The sequence below is a fragment of the Candoia aspera genome, chromosome 3 (assembly GCF_035149785.1).
Source record: "Candoia aspera isolate rCanAsp1 chromosome 3, rCanAsp1.hap2, whole genome shotgun sequence".
NCBI classification, from domain to species: domain Eukaryota; kingdom Metazoa; phylum Chordata; class Lepidosauria; order Squamata; family Boidae; genus Candoia; species Candoia aspera.
In genome coordinates this window covers 52252958-52267018 of record NC_086155.1, presented here as the reverse complement: position 1 = coordinate 52267018, position 14061 = coordinate 52252958, and the positions used below count along the sequence as shown (strand labels likewise).

General features: G+C 39.7%; 1 protein-coding gene across 3 annotated transcripts in view; it reads left to right on the top strand.

Moving 5' to 3' along the window:
* MAPK14 (mitogen-activated protein kinase 14) overlaps positions 1–8582 on the top strand; it is a 32830-nt gene extending 24248 nt beyond the window's left edge. For 2 of the 3 annotated variants that reach the window (XM_063297675.1, XM_063297674.1), the window contains exons 10-12: positions 3284–3362; positions 6341–6514; positions 8367–8582. In XM_063297675.1, the coding sequence (XP_063153745.1) occupies positions 3284–3362; positions 6341–6514; positions 8367–8434 (321 nt within the window). In that variant the 3' untranslated portion in view covers positions 8435–8582. Of the gene's footprint in view, positions 1–2179; positions 2260–3283; positions 3363–6340; positions 6515–8366 lie in introns of all 3 variants that reach the window. The other variant, XM_063297673.1, reaches the window with a different exon arrangement.
* The last annotated feature ends 5479 nt before the right edge of the window (positions 8583–14061 follow it).

Below are 14061 nucleotides of genomic sequence, written 5' to 3'. Positions count from 1 at the left end.
AGCTAACATATTTTGCTTTTCTGCATGTGTACATTTTTAATACAATGATTTCATTATCAATGAATTTAAACAAACTACAGAAGGAATGAGTACACATTTAGAAAAAAAATGCGTGTCTCATTTGGCCCAAAGTGTTTTTCTGAAATTAGGCTAATGAAGGTTGAAAAATGCTTAATTCATGAGGTCCTGGAAGATTTGATGATAGAGGAATTTATATATATGGTGTGGGTGTATAAAACAACTCTGATTTTTTTCTTTGAAATTCTGAACGAAGGTAAAGGAAATAGATGGTAAAGAGAATAATGCTCAGGGACTTACTATACAAGCAGGTAAAAACCTGACAGTTTCAGTTACTTTGTTTCAAGAAAATTATGTAATCAGAAATCTGCTATCCTGGAGAGATTTAGAAGAACCAGCTTATTGGGAAGAGGGAAAAGAACTGTCCTCTAAGAAGCACGTGTTCCAGTTCGAAGCATGAAAACTAATTTTCCCTGTATGTTGTGTAATCAAAAATACTTGCCTTTGTGCTTGACAGCCTGGAAATCAGGGTCTACTTTTCAGGTAACAGGGGTTTTTTTTCCCTACAGCTTCATTGATTGCAAGTATAGTATCAATTCCTTTATGCATGCTGAGCCTTGCTCTGCTAGTTGCCAACTCAAGATATCAGGAAGCAGCATGCTGAATAGAGCAAAATGTTGTTAAAGGTCACAGCATGCTGATAAACAGCAGCCTGTTATCTGAAACATATTTCAAACAAATAATTGAGATGATTGCAGATAAAGATTTTGGTTAGCCTAGTCATTGGTTTGAATAACTGTAATGTGACATCTGGATCAGATAAATGTAACATTAACGAACACAAAGTGTAAATTTTCTTAAACGTACAGGATGATTTCCTGGCGATAAATAAAAGACAGCACTGAAGATCAAGGTATTCACAGTTTAGAACAATTTAAAATTCTGTCCATCTAACCTGGAATGTGTATTTCAGAGATAGGGGAGACCGGCTTTTTCTGTATCTCACCTGATCCTTGAGAATGGGTGAGTCATGCTGCTCTTGTCGGTTTTAGGATCTTAATATCATGGGGTACTTCCTGCACTGGTCAGGACAAAGGGTAGATTTTCCTCTTTCGCACTCACTTTTTATATGGCTGGCAATATGAGATCTTAATTGATTGTTAATTACCAGTTACCTTGGCTTGCATTATTTGTTAGTATGGAAGTTAGCAATACCAAGGCTAATGCCTTATTCTTCAGTTGAAAATTTTCCCAGAGTTGTTCAGTTATACTAGTTGTCAAAGGAGGAGAAAATAGTGTCCCTACACTTTCCAAAGTGTGCTTCAATTCCGTTACCATTAATCTCAGCATATAACAGCCTCTTGTCTATGCATGTCTTATCTGCGAGAAAACAATTTGCCCATCTCTTCCCATGTGACTTGTAGTTTGATAACAAGAATTCAACAGTGAGTGAGTAATTTAAAAAATCACATGCTAATCTGACTTCTCCTTGCAAATAAAGATATATGTATATGTCTCCATCCATCCATAAACATTAAGGAACTGAGCTTCTGCCTAAAGGTAAAATGTTTATTGTCTATCTAAAATAACGTTCCTTAAACAAAGATATGAGAATAGTAGACTTTCCTAGGGAAAGTAGTAATAGATTTTCACAGGGACAATAGATTGTGGTACCATTCTGTAGTAGAAAAATCTGGCATACCTTAGTTTAGTTCAATATTTACAATACCACGTATTGGTTAAAATCTCTTGTCTTCTTCCTTCCTATACAGGGAGGTTAAGTGATGTAGAATGAAATGTGCTACATGGAGTTATATAGACTACTGTGTGCTTTTTTTTTTTTGTGCTAGTCACTTGTGCATACTTGCTTTCGTTGTTGCTAAATTGGGTTTTTTTTATTCACTGATAAACTAATATTTTTGCGCTTTCTAATATTGCATGCTTGCTTTTTATTTATTTATTTATTATATAAATTTTATATTAATTTATAAAATAATTTTATTATATTTGATGTTTGCTTTTGAGAATGTATGTCTATGGGAAAGGTTATTAGATGCTGAACCCTCAAGGCATTATATTATGTAGCAAAAGAGTGAAAGCTAATTTAAACATTGACACTGTTATTGAAATAGTAACAAAGCCCTTGACAAGGCATCTTAAGATATTAACCAGCTTCAGCAAATCATGCGTCTGACGGGGACACCCCCTGCATATCTCATTAACAGGATGCCCAGCCATGAGGTGAGATCTGGACAGGATGTGCATATCGGTCTGCAATTTAAAACATTTAATTATTTTATTCATGTTAGTCTTTTTTTAACTTTTCAAGGGCACACAAAATTAAAACATCATAAAGCCATTTACTGTAGTTCGTTATAACAACCTACTCCCAATCTTAAAGTACTTACTTACCTCAGGATCTGGTTCCTCCACCTCTCTCCATATAATTCCAGCATTCCATGTCCCAATAGTAGGTAGAAATTAAACAAAATTATCTTGAGAATGTATTTAAAGGATAATACATAGGGAACCACGTGTATATTTTAAAGGAAACAATTCATTAGGTGTGGGACCATAATGGAGAAGATGTTTTTGATACCCACTAGCACGATAGTCATTAGGGCCAGTTTTGAGGAAGCTCACATTAGTACAGGTAGTGCTTCAGGTAATACCTTGCCCCACTCCACTAAGGTTTTAGAACTTGGAAACCAATACAAATCTGTACGAATGGTAAAATATTAGAGAAATGTTCTGTGAACCCGTCTCCCAGAAACATTCAGCAGCTGCACTGTGTACCCACTGAAGTTTTCAAACTGTCTTCACAAGCAGCTTTACATATAGGGATGTTAACAGTAGTCCAGCAAAGACGTAACAGAAGCAAACCTAAAGTGATGGAAGTCACACATTTTTGTCTATTCTTCTTAGGACAGTTGCATACCTCTCATTTAATTGGTACACTTACCCCATGCAGATGTTACTCTGCTTTAGTATGTTGCATTAGATTAATGTTCAACCACATAAGGTCGTTCGGGTGCCAGCGCTATCCTCTAGCATATCACAGGTATTGCTTGTGCAGTGCATAAGGCCCAGATTCCACCCTATTTTTGTAGCATAACTATCATACTGAGTATATAAATAGAAGATAAAGATAGATAGTAATAAAGAAACTAAAGTCAGATGAAATCAAAGTTAAAAAAAAAGCAGGTCTACACAGATGCTTGCAGTCATTAAGCATAGTTTAATAACATGTTTTATTTTCCTCCAGGCAAGAAATTACATACAGTCCTTGTCTTACATGCCGAAGATGAATTTTGAGAATGTATTTATTGGTGCCAATCCTCTAGGTAAGACTTAAGTAGTTTCACCACAGTGGAGGAATATAAAATGCATGTACACCAAGTTCATGAACACCATTTTGGCATGGCAGCTAGAGGCATTATAGCAGTTTTTCATACATAAAGTGAAAATGACCTTGGTTTCATTTGTATATGGTCATTCTGGCTTATTCATAACACTAAATCTCTCCCATTGCATTCCTTCTGCCAGGAGACAAGGCTAAACAACCCAGATGCTCATTCTGTGGTTTATTTAGCATCAAGTATGACCAAGAATTTTTGGCTTGTTTTGTTTTTCTCTTAACAGTCCAGGCTCATTTCTCACTGATACTCAAAACTTTAATGTAATTTGCTGAATGCTTGTCTTTCAGAAGATGATATCAGAGAATTTCTGGAGAGACTTCCTTTCTGAATAAAATTTTGAAATTCAAGTTATATTAGTACATTTTGTTCCATTTATTTTTGAATGTGCTTTCCAGTGTCACTGAGCTATTTTAATAATTTAGAACAGATTCTGCACCTTGCTATAAAACTTGTTTCAAGGGGAGGTTTTGCCAGCAAGTGCAACAAATTGTTTATTCAGCAAAACATAGCTCTCCTTTCAGATGAGTATCAGGACCCTCTGTGGGTAGAGAGGGTCCACAGACAGAGATGGTTCCAATTGTAGACACTAAATAATTTGGAGGAAACAAGAGGAGAATGGGACTAATATACTGACTGAAAGTCCTAAGCGCAAGCTACACTTTCTCAAATATATTTATTTTTTTACATACAAATGCGAGGTCAGTAATTTTATTATGGCTGAGGCAGCCAACTTCACATATATAATCAAGACCTGGGTGGGCCCAGAGGGCAGTGTCCCTCTGTCTGAGATAAGCCGACCTAGGTTTTCAGTTTGACCCAGCCATGACCCAGAGGGGGGCAGTTGTCATCTGTGAAGTTCTAATAGCTTTTAGAGGTTCTGAACCATAGATAAACAGATGTAAGATCCTGTGCCTGAAGTTGGGCTCTAGGGAGGCATTGATTCGTTGCTGCTGTACCAGCTTTCCTGCTGCATAGTGACATCCCTGCCCAAGCTGCTTGACTTCGTTGCCAGTTTAGCAGTGGAATCTCAAAGACTTATAGTCTTTGGAGACTTCATGCTACCCACATCTGATGTAGAGGCTGGAGCAGCCCAAGAGTTCATGAACATCATGGCTACCACAATAATGCTGTCAATGTCTTGTCCCAAGTCCTGGAGTTGGGGCTCTGGCTATGGAGGAACAGACTTAAGTTCAGCCCTAGCAAGACCAAGTGGCTGGGTGTATAAAGACTCTTGGTTCTGAGGATTTTCCATCTCTACTTCTAAATGAGGCTACAGTTCCCCTGAAATAACTTAGTTGCAATTTGAGAGTCTTCCTGAATTCTTCGTGTAGCTCCTGCTCAAAGAGCAGGCAGCAGCTGTTAACAGGAAGGCACTGACACAGATTCATCTTGTGCAGCAATTGCACGTGTTCCTGGAACTAGAAGCCTTCTTCACAGCCATTAAGCCGTGGTTACATGTGTGGACTACCACAATGCACTCTACATGAGGCTGCCCTTGAAGACCATTCAGAAGCTTAAGTTGGTCCAGAATGCAGCATTACCAACAGTTAAAGACATGCCATGGAATGCCCATGTAACACCTCTGCTTTGCAAGCTGCACTGGTTGCCGTTAGCTGCACTGGTTACCATTAGGCTCCCAGATTCAATTCAAGGTGCTGGTTATTACCTACAAAACCTTACACAGCATAGGGTCTAGTTATTTGAGAAACCACCTATCTTCCTTTGTTTCTGCACATCCTGTAAGATTAGACAGGGTCAGCATGGTCTCATCCATTAATCAATGTCAACCAGGAAGCATGCTTTCTCTGTTGCAGCACCTGGGTTCTGAAACAGCATCCTCCCAGAGATTTGAATGGCCCCAACTCTACCATCCTTTACACAAGCATTGAAGACCTGGCTCTTTTCCCAGGCTTTGGGCTAGGATGAGATGTGGACCCCCTCCATGAGAGGGTTTTGTATCTGTTCCATTGGGATGACCATCTCCCTCTTTGGTTGTCTGGAGTTTTATATTTTTGGTTTTAATTTTGTATGCCACCCAGAATCATTGAGAAGTTTGGGGGGGTTGTTTATTTGTTTATTTCTCAAATTTTTACTATCACCCATCTCCCCCCAAAGAGCGACTCTGAGTGGAGGGACTCTGAGTGTCTATATATGTTTACTTTTTGTTGGAGATTGCATCATCCCTTTGCATCTATGAATTGCTTTGTCCACTAAGTGAGTGATAAATAAGGGGACCAGCTTTCACAGGCTGTCTCTCTGATTCTCACCTGGCTTTTTGTTAGGTAAATGAGTATCTGTGTTTAGGAGACAAAAGGGAACTCTATGCTTCCTTCTCCTGAGTAAGTAATTTAAATAAAAGTGAAGTTTTTCTTTCTTCATGTATTGCTTTTATTTTCAAATATATTGAATGTCAGTTAGCATTCATTGATAGCTAGATTAAGCCCATACTCTGCCTCCAAGACAACTAAGCCCAGAGTTGTACTCTAAGGTAGGTGACCATACAAATCTTTTAAATATTATGAGCATTTTTCCCTTTAAATGGGGTGCTCTGCTTCTTAATTACTTGGTATTTTTTATTTATTTTTATTTATATTTCAAATTTCATCACCGCCCATCTCACTCAAAGAGCAACTCTGGGCGGTTTTTACCACTTATGCTCAGGAACACAGCCTTTAACAAGGGTTCCTGCTGGATTCAAATCTTCACTTTTCTTACAAGTAAATTTATTTTTAAATTTAAATAAGTTGTCTTATAGATCGTAAACTCCTATTATTCTTCTCACATACAAACTGAATGTCAGCATACTGGCATTGGGAAATACTGATTTTCTTTAAATTGAGTTGGGACTTTAAGAGGAACTGTAGATTAATCCCTTTTTTGTTTTCCTTCCTTGGCTTCTGAAGCTGTAGACTTGCTGGAGAAGATGCTGGTGCTGGACACAGATAAACGGATCACGGCTGCTGAAGCTTTAGCCCATGGCTATTTTTCTCAGTATCACGACCCAGATGATGAGCCAGTGGCAGATCCTTATGATCAGTCCTTTGAAAGCAGAGAACTTGATATTGAGGAATGGAAAAGTAAGTTTTCTGGCAGACTGATTTGGTGAGCCAAGTATGGCTGATGCCATTCACCAACATTATTCTTACAGTTCATGTGAAGAGGATAAAACATGGCAGAAAGTAATAAAATCTAGTTTGGCAAAATAAGAATATTCTGTAGAAATACACCTTCTGAATAGAGAAACTGGGGAAAGTTACTACAGTTCAACAGAATGAGTCAAGGCCACTATGACTTACCCTTAATATTAAAACAGTCCTGAACTTTTTTGGTGATGCTGGGTGAAGGAACAATTCACAAAACCTTTTCTTTTGCTATAATTTTTGCACTCTACCTAAAAGGAAGATTATTTCTTTTTGTCTTCCATTCACCAAGAATTCAGCAATAGAGGAAGAGGCACATGAAAGCAAGTAAATGGGGGAGGGGGGCAGTTGTAAATAAAGAAAACAAATGGCTGAAACAGAGGCAGGAAAAAGGGAAGAGCAGCCCCTGCTGATAGTTCAAGGCAGATGGGGACAAGCGTGCTAGCTTTGTCTTCCTTCTCTTGCTGAGAATACAGAGAGAAACCAGCTGTTGAAAGCAACCATATGGGCAGGAAGGTGAAGCAGGAGAGAGGGAGGAGTTGCTGCTTTCAGTTAGGGAACCTTCACTGAAGAGGCTGAGTGACCGCAGCGGAGGCCCTCTCTAATTCATGGAGGCTCTCCATGCAAATTGAGGACCCAGGAAAATCAGAACCTTCTGTGAATGGGGAGTCTTTGTTGACAGAGAGGGCCCCAGTTGTAGACCCTTGCTGCATACTTGTAGGGTTCTGAGCACACTGGCTGGAAGTAAGAGCCACTGATCAGTGGGACGTTATACAGAGTAAGTGTGCATCGAGCTCTTTGTGCTTGCAGCCCAACATAAAGACCTCTGCCAACCAATTTTCTTTAGAAAAAGAGAAAAAGTCAGCAGCTCAAGAAGCTTTCTCCCAATTTCTACCCAGCTTTCTGGAGTAAGCTAAATTAAATAGGAACCCGCCCCCCCAACATGATAGTAGTCTATGTATATTTTTTGGGGAGTAAGAGCTATTTGCTCAGTAGGACTTACTTTAAGCATGCATAGGTTTATACTTGCTGAATGGAGATTTTTGCAATTTACAATTTTTACAATTTTATAATTGCCCAGTACATATACACAAATTTGGGTCAGAGCCACATATTTGTTGGCAGATTTTTTTTTCCCCCTCATGAGTGGTTTCAGTGGGAGTTGGCAATTCTATTGAGAAGATAGGGAAGCTTGGCAGTTCATTTCTAACTAATTTTCCTTTGGGATAAATACAATACTTGTAATTCAGAAGGGTCTAAAACAGTTTGCACAAAGGCAGTTGGGATGTGGCTGCTATATATACCCAGATCCCTATGTATATTTTCCTACGCACATGTCCACACTGAATGTCTGAATTAGAAGTTGGGCAGGGGGAACATCTAGTTTCAAGAGAACTGGAACGTACCTGCTGTTACCTAGTTTGCCATTTTCCAAAAAGTAAATTTGAGTCTAAGCTGTAATTCTGCAAATCTACACGCTTAAAAAAAAAAATCCAGTGATATTCTGTCAGGAGAAGGGACTCTTAATCCATTCTCCAACCTGTTCTCGAGATTCAGCTGCTCCAGAGATTAGGGAGAGGCCAAGAAGGAAGGGAAGTCTATTCAGGCAGTGTGGGATGTGGCCTTCAGTCTGGAAGCATTGGCATCCTATTGTAATGAGCAGCTATTGTTATCCCACAGGACTGAAATAACTTTTGAGTCACTTCTTCTCAGTGTCTGGAGTATAGGGGTGGGGAGCAGTTATCTCTGCGCTACTGAAAGCCTTAACCTCTCTCTCTTTCTCCACTAGGCCTGACCTATGATGAAGTGGTTAGCTTTGTGCCGCCACCACTTGACCAGGAGGAAATGGAATCTTGAGAATCTGTTTCTCTTTGTCCCATATCACTGTGAGGGGAACATCTTTTTCATAGGAATTCTCCACATACCGTTCAAGTGCCTCTTGCCATGAAGATTCTCCTTGGGGGAGGATGCGTGTGTGTATGTGTGCGTGTGTATCTGTGTGAATGCGTTGAATGTGTTGAATGAAAAGGAAGGAAAAGAAAGATTCAGAGGGGAGTATTTATACAGAACCTGTATAAAATTGCATGTTCTCTTGTATTTTTGTACACAGTCTGGGACATGTTTCTAAAGACCTGTTTGATTGCTTTTTCGCCTTTACTGCTGATAATCAGCTTTCATTGCTCTAGGTCTAGGCAGATAGTATGCAGGGAAGCTGAGATTTCAGATGCTCAGTAGAAATTGTTGCCATTAAATGGCTCTTCTACCAAGAAAAGACTTAGAAAATGGAAACTGAACTATTAACTTGAACTGTGCTCCCTGCTTTCCAAGATGAGGGGGTGAAGGATTTATTTCAGTTGCTTATACCCAGTGTCTCCCCACTGTTTTATAACAGCAGACGAGTTGACTCCTGAATGTCTGGTTGTCTTTAATATGAAACAGTTTAAAAAAAATGATTGTGCCTTAAATCAGTGTTTCTCAAACTTGGCGGCTTTAAGATATGTGGACTTCAACTCCCAGAATTCCCCAGCCAGCCTACTGGCTGGGGAATTCTGGGAGTTGAAGTCCACACATCTTCAAGTTGCTGAGGTTGAGAAACACTGCCTTAAATGATTGAGGGCAAAACTGAGTCTGGGTTAACAGTCTCAACAGTAGAATTTGGGGGTTGCAGCTTTTTGGCGTGCAGGCCTCAGAATACCTAGGTATCCCTGCTTGACTACTATAACCAGGATACAGATATTCCAGCCATCCCTCATGAAGCAATTTGGTCACTTCTCTTCCTTATTTCTCTGCCCAACTCTGAGATGTCTCTGCTGTGCTCTGCTGCCTGTTTTTTATACCACCTTAAGATGAAATGTGGGTTTTTGCATGTTGTAGCCATACAAGCATGTAGGATTGCTTATTATTATTTTGGAAGAGGCAACTCAGCCAGTAAATTAATGTATTCAGTTATCAGAGTTAGAGCTATATAATTTAGCATCCATCTAACTTTGTTCAATTTATGGTTGATGTTTTGGGCACTTCTAAGAGGAAAGGGAATTGATAAATATGCACCTTTCTTTGACCTTCCATCTGTGGCTTTAAAAAATCAGTTCATTTATCAACTGGTATGTGCCTAAAGAAGAACTCACTTCACGGTATTCATGAATTCAAGAAACATTTCCCTACATAAGGATGAGTGGGAGGCACCAGTTCAAGTATTTTGTGTTCATCAGGTATTCTGAATATCCAAGATCCTATTTTTAAAATATTTTCTGAGATTTATATAATGCAGGCATCATGCATGAATTGTATGCCTGTCTGAAAGCTCTGCAATATTTTTGTTTTTCTGAGGGATTTGGGATTTTGTGTATTTATCCCTTTTGTACAGAGAAGCTGTTTTTACAAAAAAGGAAGGAAGGAAGAAATGGGTATGTGGATAATGAAGCCATCAAATCCTTCCTTTCTCTTCAGTTCAGACCCCTCTGCAAAGAAACCTGAGCTTGGGGTCCGGAGAACAATGTTTCTTCATGCTTCTTGTTCAGAGGCCTTCTTTAAACTTAACAAAATCACCTCTGTCTGCTAAACCTGCAGTCTGGGAATTCAGATGGAAATGTAGATATATTCTGTCAAGCATACAGGAAGATTATTTTTATCTGTCATTTTATGTGTAGCTGTGATTTTCATGCATAAATACTACGAAGGGAATTTAAAAAACATGTAGGTTTATTTGTGAGTGGAACCATCTCAAAGCTGAAATTTTAGATGGGGGCCCCTGTGGAGTGCACTCCTTGTGGTTAGTGTGATGCTGTTCTATTGCCTAAACTCTGGACAAAAAGTACACACTTTAAAGAGGAATTTTGCTCTAACTGGTTTTGCCAAATAGGATATCACCCAATGCAACTGGTTTTAAAATAAACTTATTTTTCCGATTAAATGGACTGATGGTGCTTATAAATTGCTGTTTACTTGTAATATGGTTTCATGATTATACATACAGTTGGTTCACAATACTACACATTCTAACAGTTTTCCTAACTGGCCACATATATTTTAATTTGCCTTTAAATGCTGCTCTTGCTTTGCTCCATCCCTGACAGTAAGCTATTGAATAAAAATCTGAACTAAGACTGTTTGAAGTTTAATCTAATTATAAAAATGGTACATGATTAGAATTTTTTAAAAGCCACCATGGGTCCTTGTGGAACATGGTGGTAGAAGTACTGTAAATAAATAAATACTGGTGGTGCCCCCTGTAAGTACAAATTATAAGTGATTCTTTTAAAAGGCATTTCTGTATCCACTTAAATAATGTCAACTCTGCAAATGGGTTTTGTATACAAACCTGAAGAAACTAACATTTGTGCACATGACCCACTTAGTTTAGGAAGGTATATTGCAATCCTATTTCTAATCTTGACATTGTCAAACAGTAACCTGGCTTCTCTTTTATTGATGCATACTTATTTAAAGTAAAGTGTAAATACATCATTAAAAGCAAAATACTTCATTCCTTGCTATCAATATTACAACATAGGTTCAAATTATAAGTCTATACAAGTAGTCCTCGACTTTCAACCGTTTATTCAGCAACCCTTTGAAGTTATGCCAGTGCTGAATGAAGGAACTTATGTCCTGTGCCTGAAGTTAGGGCCATTGCAGTGCCTCCACAGTCACATGATCAAAATTTGGGCACTTGGCAGCCTGCCCATACTTAAGACCGCAGGGGCACTTCAACTCCCCCCACCCGCCTCTCTCCCCCCATCTATGCCCTTTTGCCCACCCTGCACCCTGCCTTATGGGGCGGCAAGCAGCCCCAAAACTGCACAGCTCGGGCTGCAAGAAGCCCCTGAGCTGCAGCCCAGCATGAGGCTGCAGCTGTGCCAGCCTGGCTGCGTAAAGCTACACCAGGAAGCATTTGTTCGCCCAGCTGCCTTCTCTCCCAGTTCCCTGCACTGACTTTCACCTTTTGCACTCTGCCCTTGAGGCCAAAGCAGAAGCACCTCACTTGCCTTTCTGAAGGCTCAGCTGTGTGCAGGAAAAGTTTGCTGGAGAAGCTGGGTCCGAAAAGAAGGCAGCGAGGCGCTTCTGCTTTAGCTACGAGGGCTGAGTGCAAAAGGCAAAAAGTCAGTGCGGGGAACTGGGAGAGAAGGCACCTGGGCGAACAAATGTTTCCTGGGATGGCTGCAGCTTCATGCTGTGCTGTGGCTCAGGTTTCTTGCAGACCCAGAGCTGTGTAGTTCTGGGGCTGTTTGCAGCTCTGCAAGGCAGGTTGCAGGGTGGCCAAAAGGGCAGAGATGAGAGGGTGATAAGCAGGTGGGGGGAGTTAGAGGCAGTTCCTTATCTTACTGAGGCTGGGGCTGGGAAGGACCAAGTCCAGAATAGCTTGGATTGGGGTGGGTCCTTGGCTAGCAACCAGTGAAATTCACTTAATGACAGCAAGGGATTTCTGGAATTGCGGTCGCTAAGCGATGCAGTCACGTGATGTCTCGCTTTACAATCATATTGCTCAGTAACTGGGAAATTCCGGTCCCAATTGTGGTTGTAAGTTGTGGACTACCTGTAAAAGCCTGTAAATCATTTAGGATAAAAGTTCTAAAAACTTCTGCAGTGCTGCAATCCTGTAAAATGACAAATGGAGCTGTGTGATGACTCCCCTGCCCCCTCAAGCAATGTTTATATTGGGCTAAGTAAGAAATAGCACACCACCATCCTCACTGATCAAATTCCAATTTACGTACCAAATAAAACAATGATAGAAACCTTCAACCTCACAAAAGTTTTTATTGGAAACAACAAAATTCAAAATTGTATTCGGTGGGAGGGATGAGCCCACTTGCCTCCCCCACAACTCCTGAGCTCCAGGCCCACCTTAGAGGTAGCCACTCTCATCCCTGCATTACAAGACTGCTCCAGTCCTTTTGTCCATCATGTCCAGAAGTGATCCAGGCTGAAGTGTGCATGCCACTGGTGCCTTAGGCTGGTTCTCTGGAAGACCATATCGAAGCCCTCCAAGACCACAATCCCACTCAGCCCAGACTGTCTGGAAATGAGTTCTGGCACCAATTCTGCCCTGTGTGTTCAAGACCCCCTACGTGCATGGTTTCCTTCCAGCTTGCTTGTGACCCTCAGCCATGACCCCCAGTTAGAAAGTCACTGACTTAAGGTTTCTCTATCAGTAGAATTACTATTTTAAAGTAAAGTCACATACAATTATAATAAAACTTAGGATATTTTATCAAGCATAAAAAACTACCAAAATGAGGTGAGTGGTATTTGTAGCTAGTTTTCATTGCAGAACACAAAAGTAGCATACATGAGAATTCCCTGCTAATCTCCCATTTGTGCATGGACCAGATATAAACCTGGTTAGTTTCTGTAAGATCACTGATTCATTTGTCTTCAGACTATGCTTGAATGTTACTATTAATATTCTCCTGCCCACATGCTTACAAAGAGGTAATAACAAGATGATTGAGTAGAAAGAAAGTTGGACTCATATGCAATTAAGAATGCATTCTTCAGGTTTCCTAAAAACAGCTACAAAAATTAAGTTCACCAACCAAAGTGGTGTTGCAAGCTAAGATTATAAAATAATCTAAACAATAAAACTATTGTAGTAAAAATTGAAAAGAAACTTGAAATCCAAACTCAAATCCATATCTTGAGAGATACAGTACATTCATGTTACATGTTAATGATTCAATAAATTGTCCAAACCTCCAGCTCTCAGTATTTTCATATCTTAAAATACTAGTTTCACGTGGGTTTTTGGTAATTTAAACTAGTATGATTCTCTCTCTCTTAAAGAGTCGTAAAATAGATAGCTTTCTCTGTTTCATCCAATATAAAATGAGGACAGGTCCCCAGTATTAGCACAGATTTCTTAAAATATGAAATACAGCAACAAGTCAGGCCAAAAATCCATGGAAGATAGCCTTTTGAACTCTCAGTGCTAATTGGTACTCACATGTATGAAGCCCAACAAGAAACTCAAGCTGTAAAGAGATAGGTTTTGCTTTCCAAGACTGGGGGGAAAAAAGGGTTGGCTGATAAAAAGTATTAATGGAGAAAGAAAAGAGAACAGAAGTAGTCCAGATGTTCAGCTACCAGAACTTGACACCTGGCAATGGTTTCTGAGAGTGGACTCTCCACATCTGGAGGGTCAGGGATCTTCTCCCCTGCAGTAAGAATTGCAACATTGCTTTAAATATTTGGTAAATCTGATTGAGCAGAGTACAATATTAAGCAGAGTTTATTATCTCACTATCGTTAGTATCCTCTAATGCAGAATATTTGGACTTGAAAAGTGTTGGAAATAGCTGTTTCCTACAAGTCAAGCTCTGTTACCTGTGATATCATGGATAGGTCCTTACAGTTTTCTTGGCAACAGTGTGGAAAATGTTTACTATTGTCTCCCATTAGGATTTTTTGATTTCTCAGTCAAGTTTACAACCTTGGGATTTCCTGGCTATGTTCCTCCAAGAACTAACTAGGCATGATCTTAG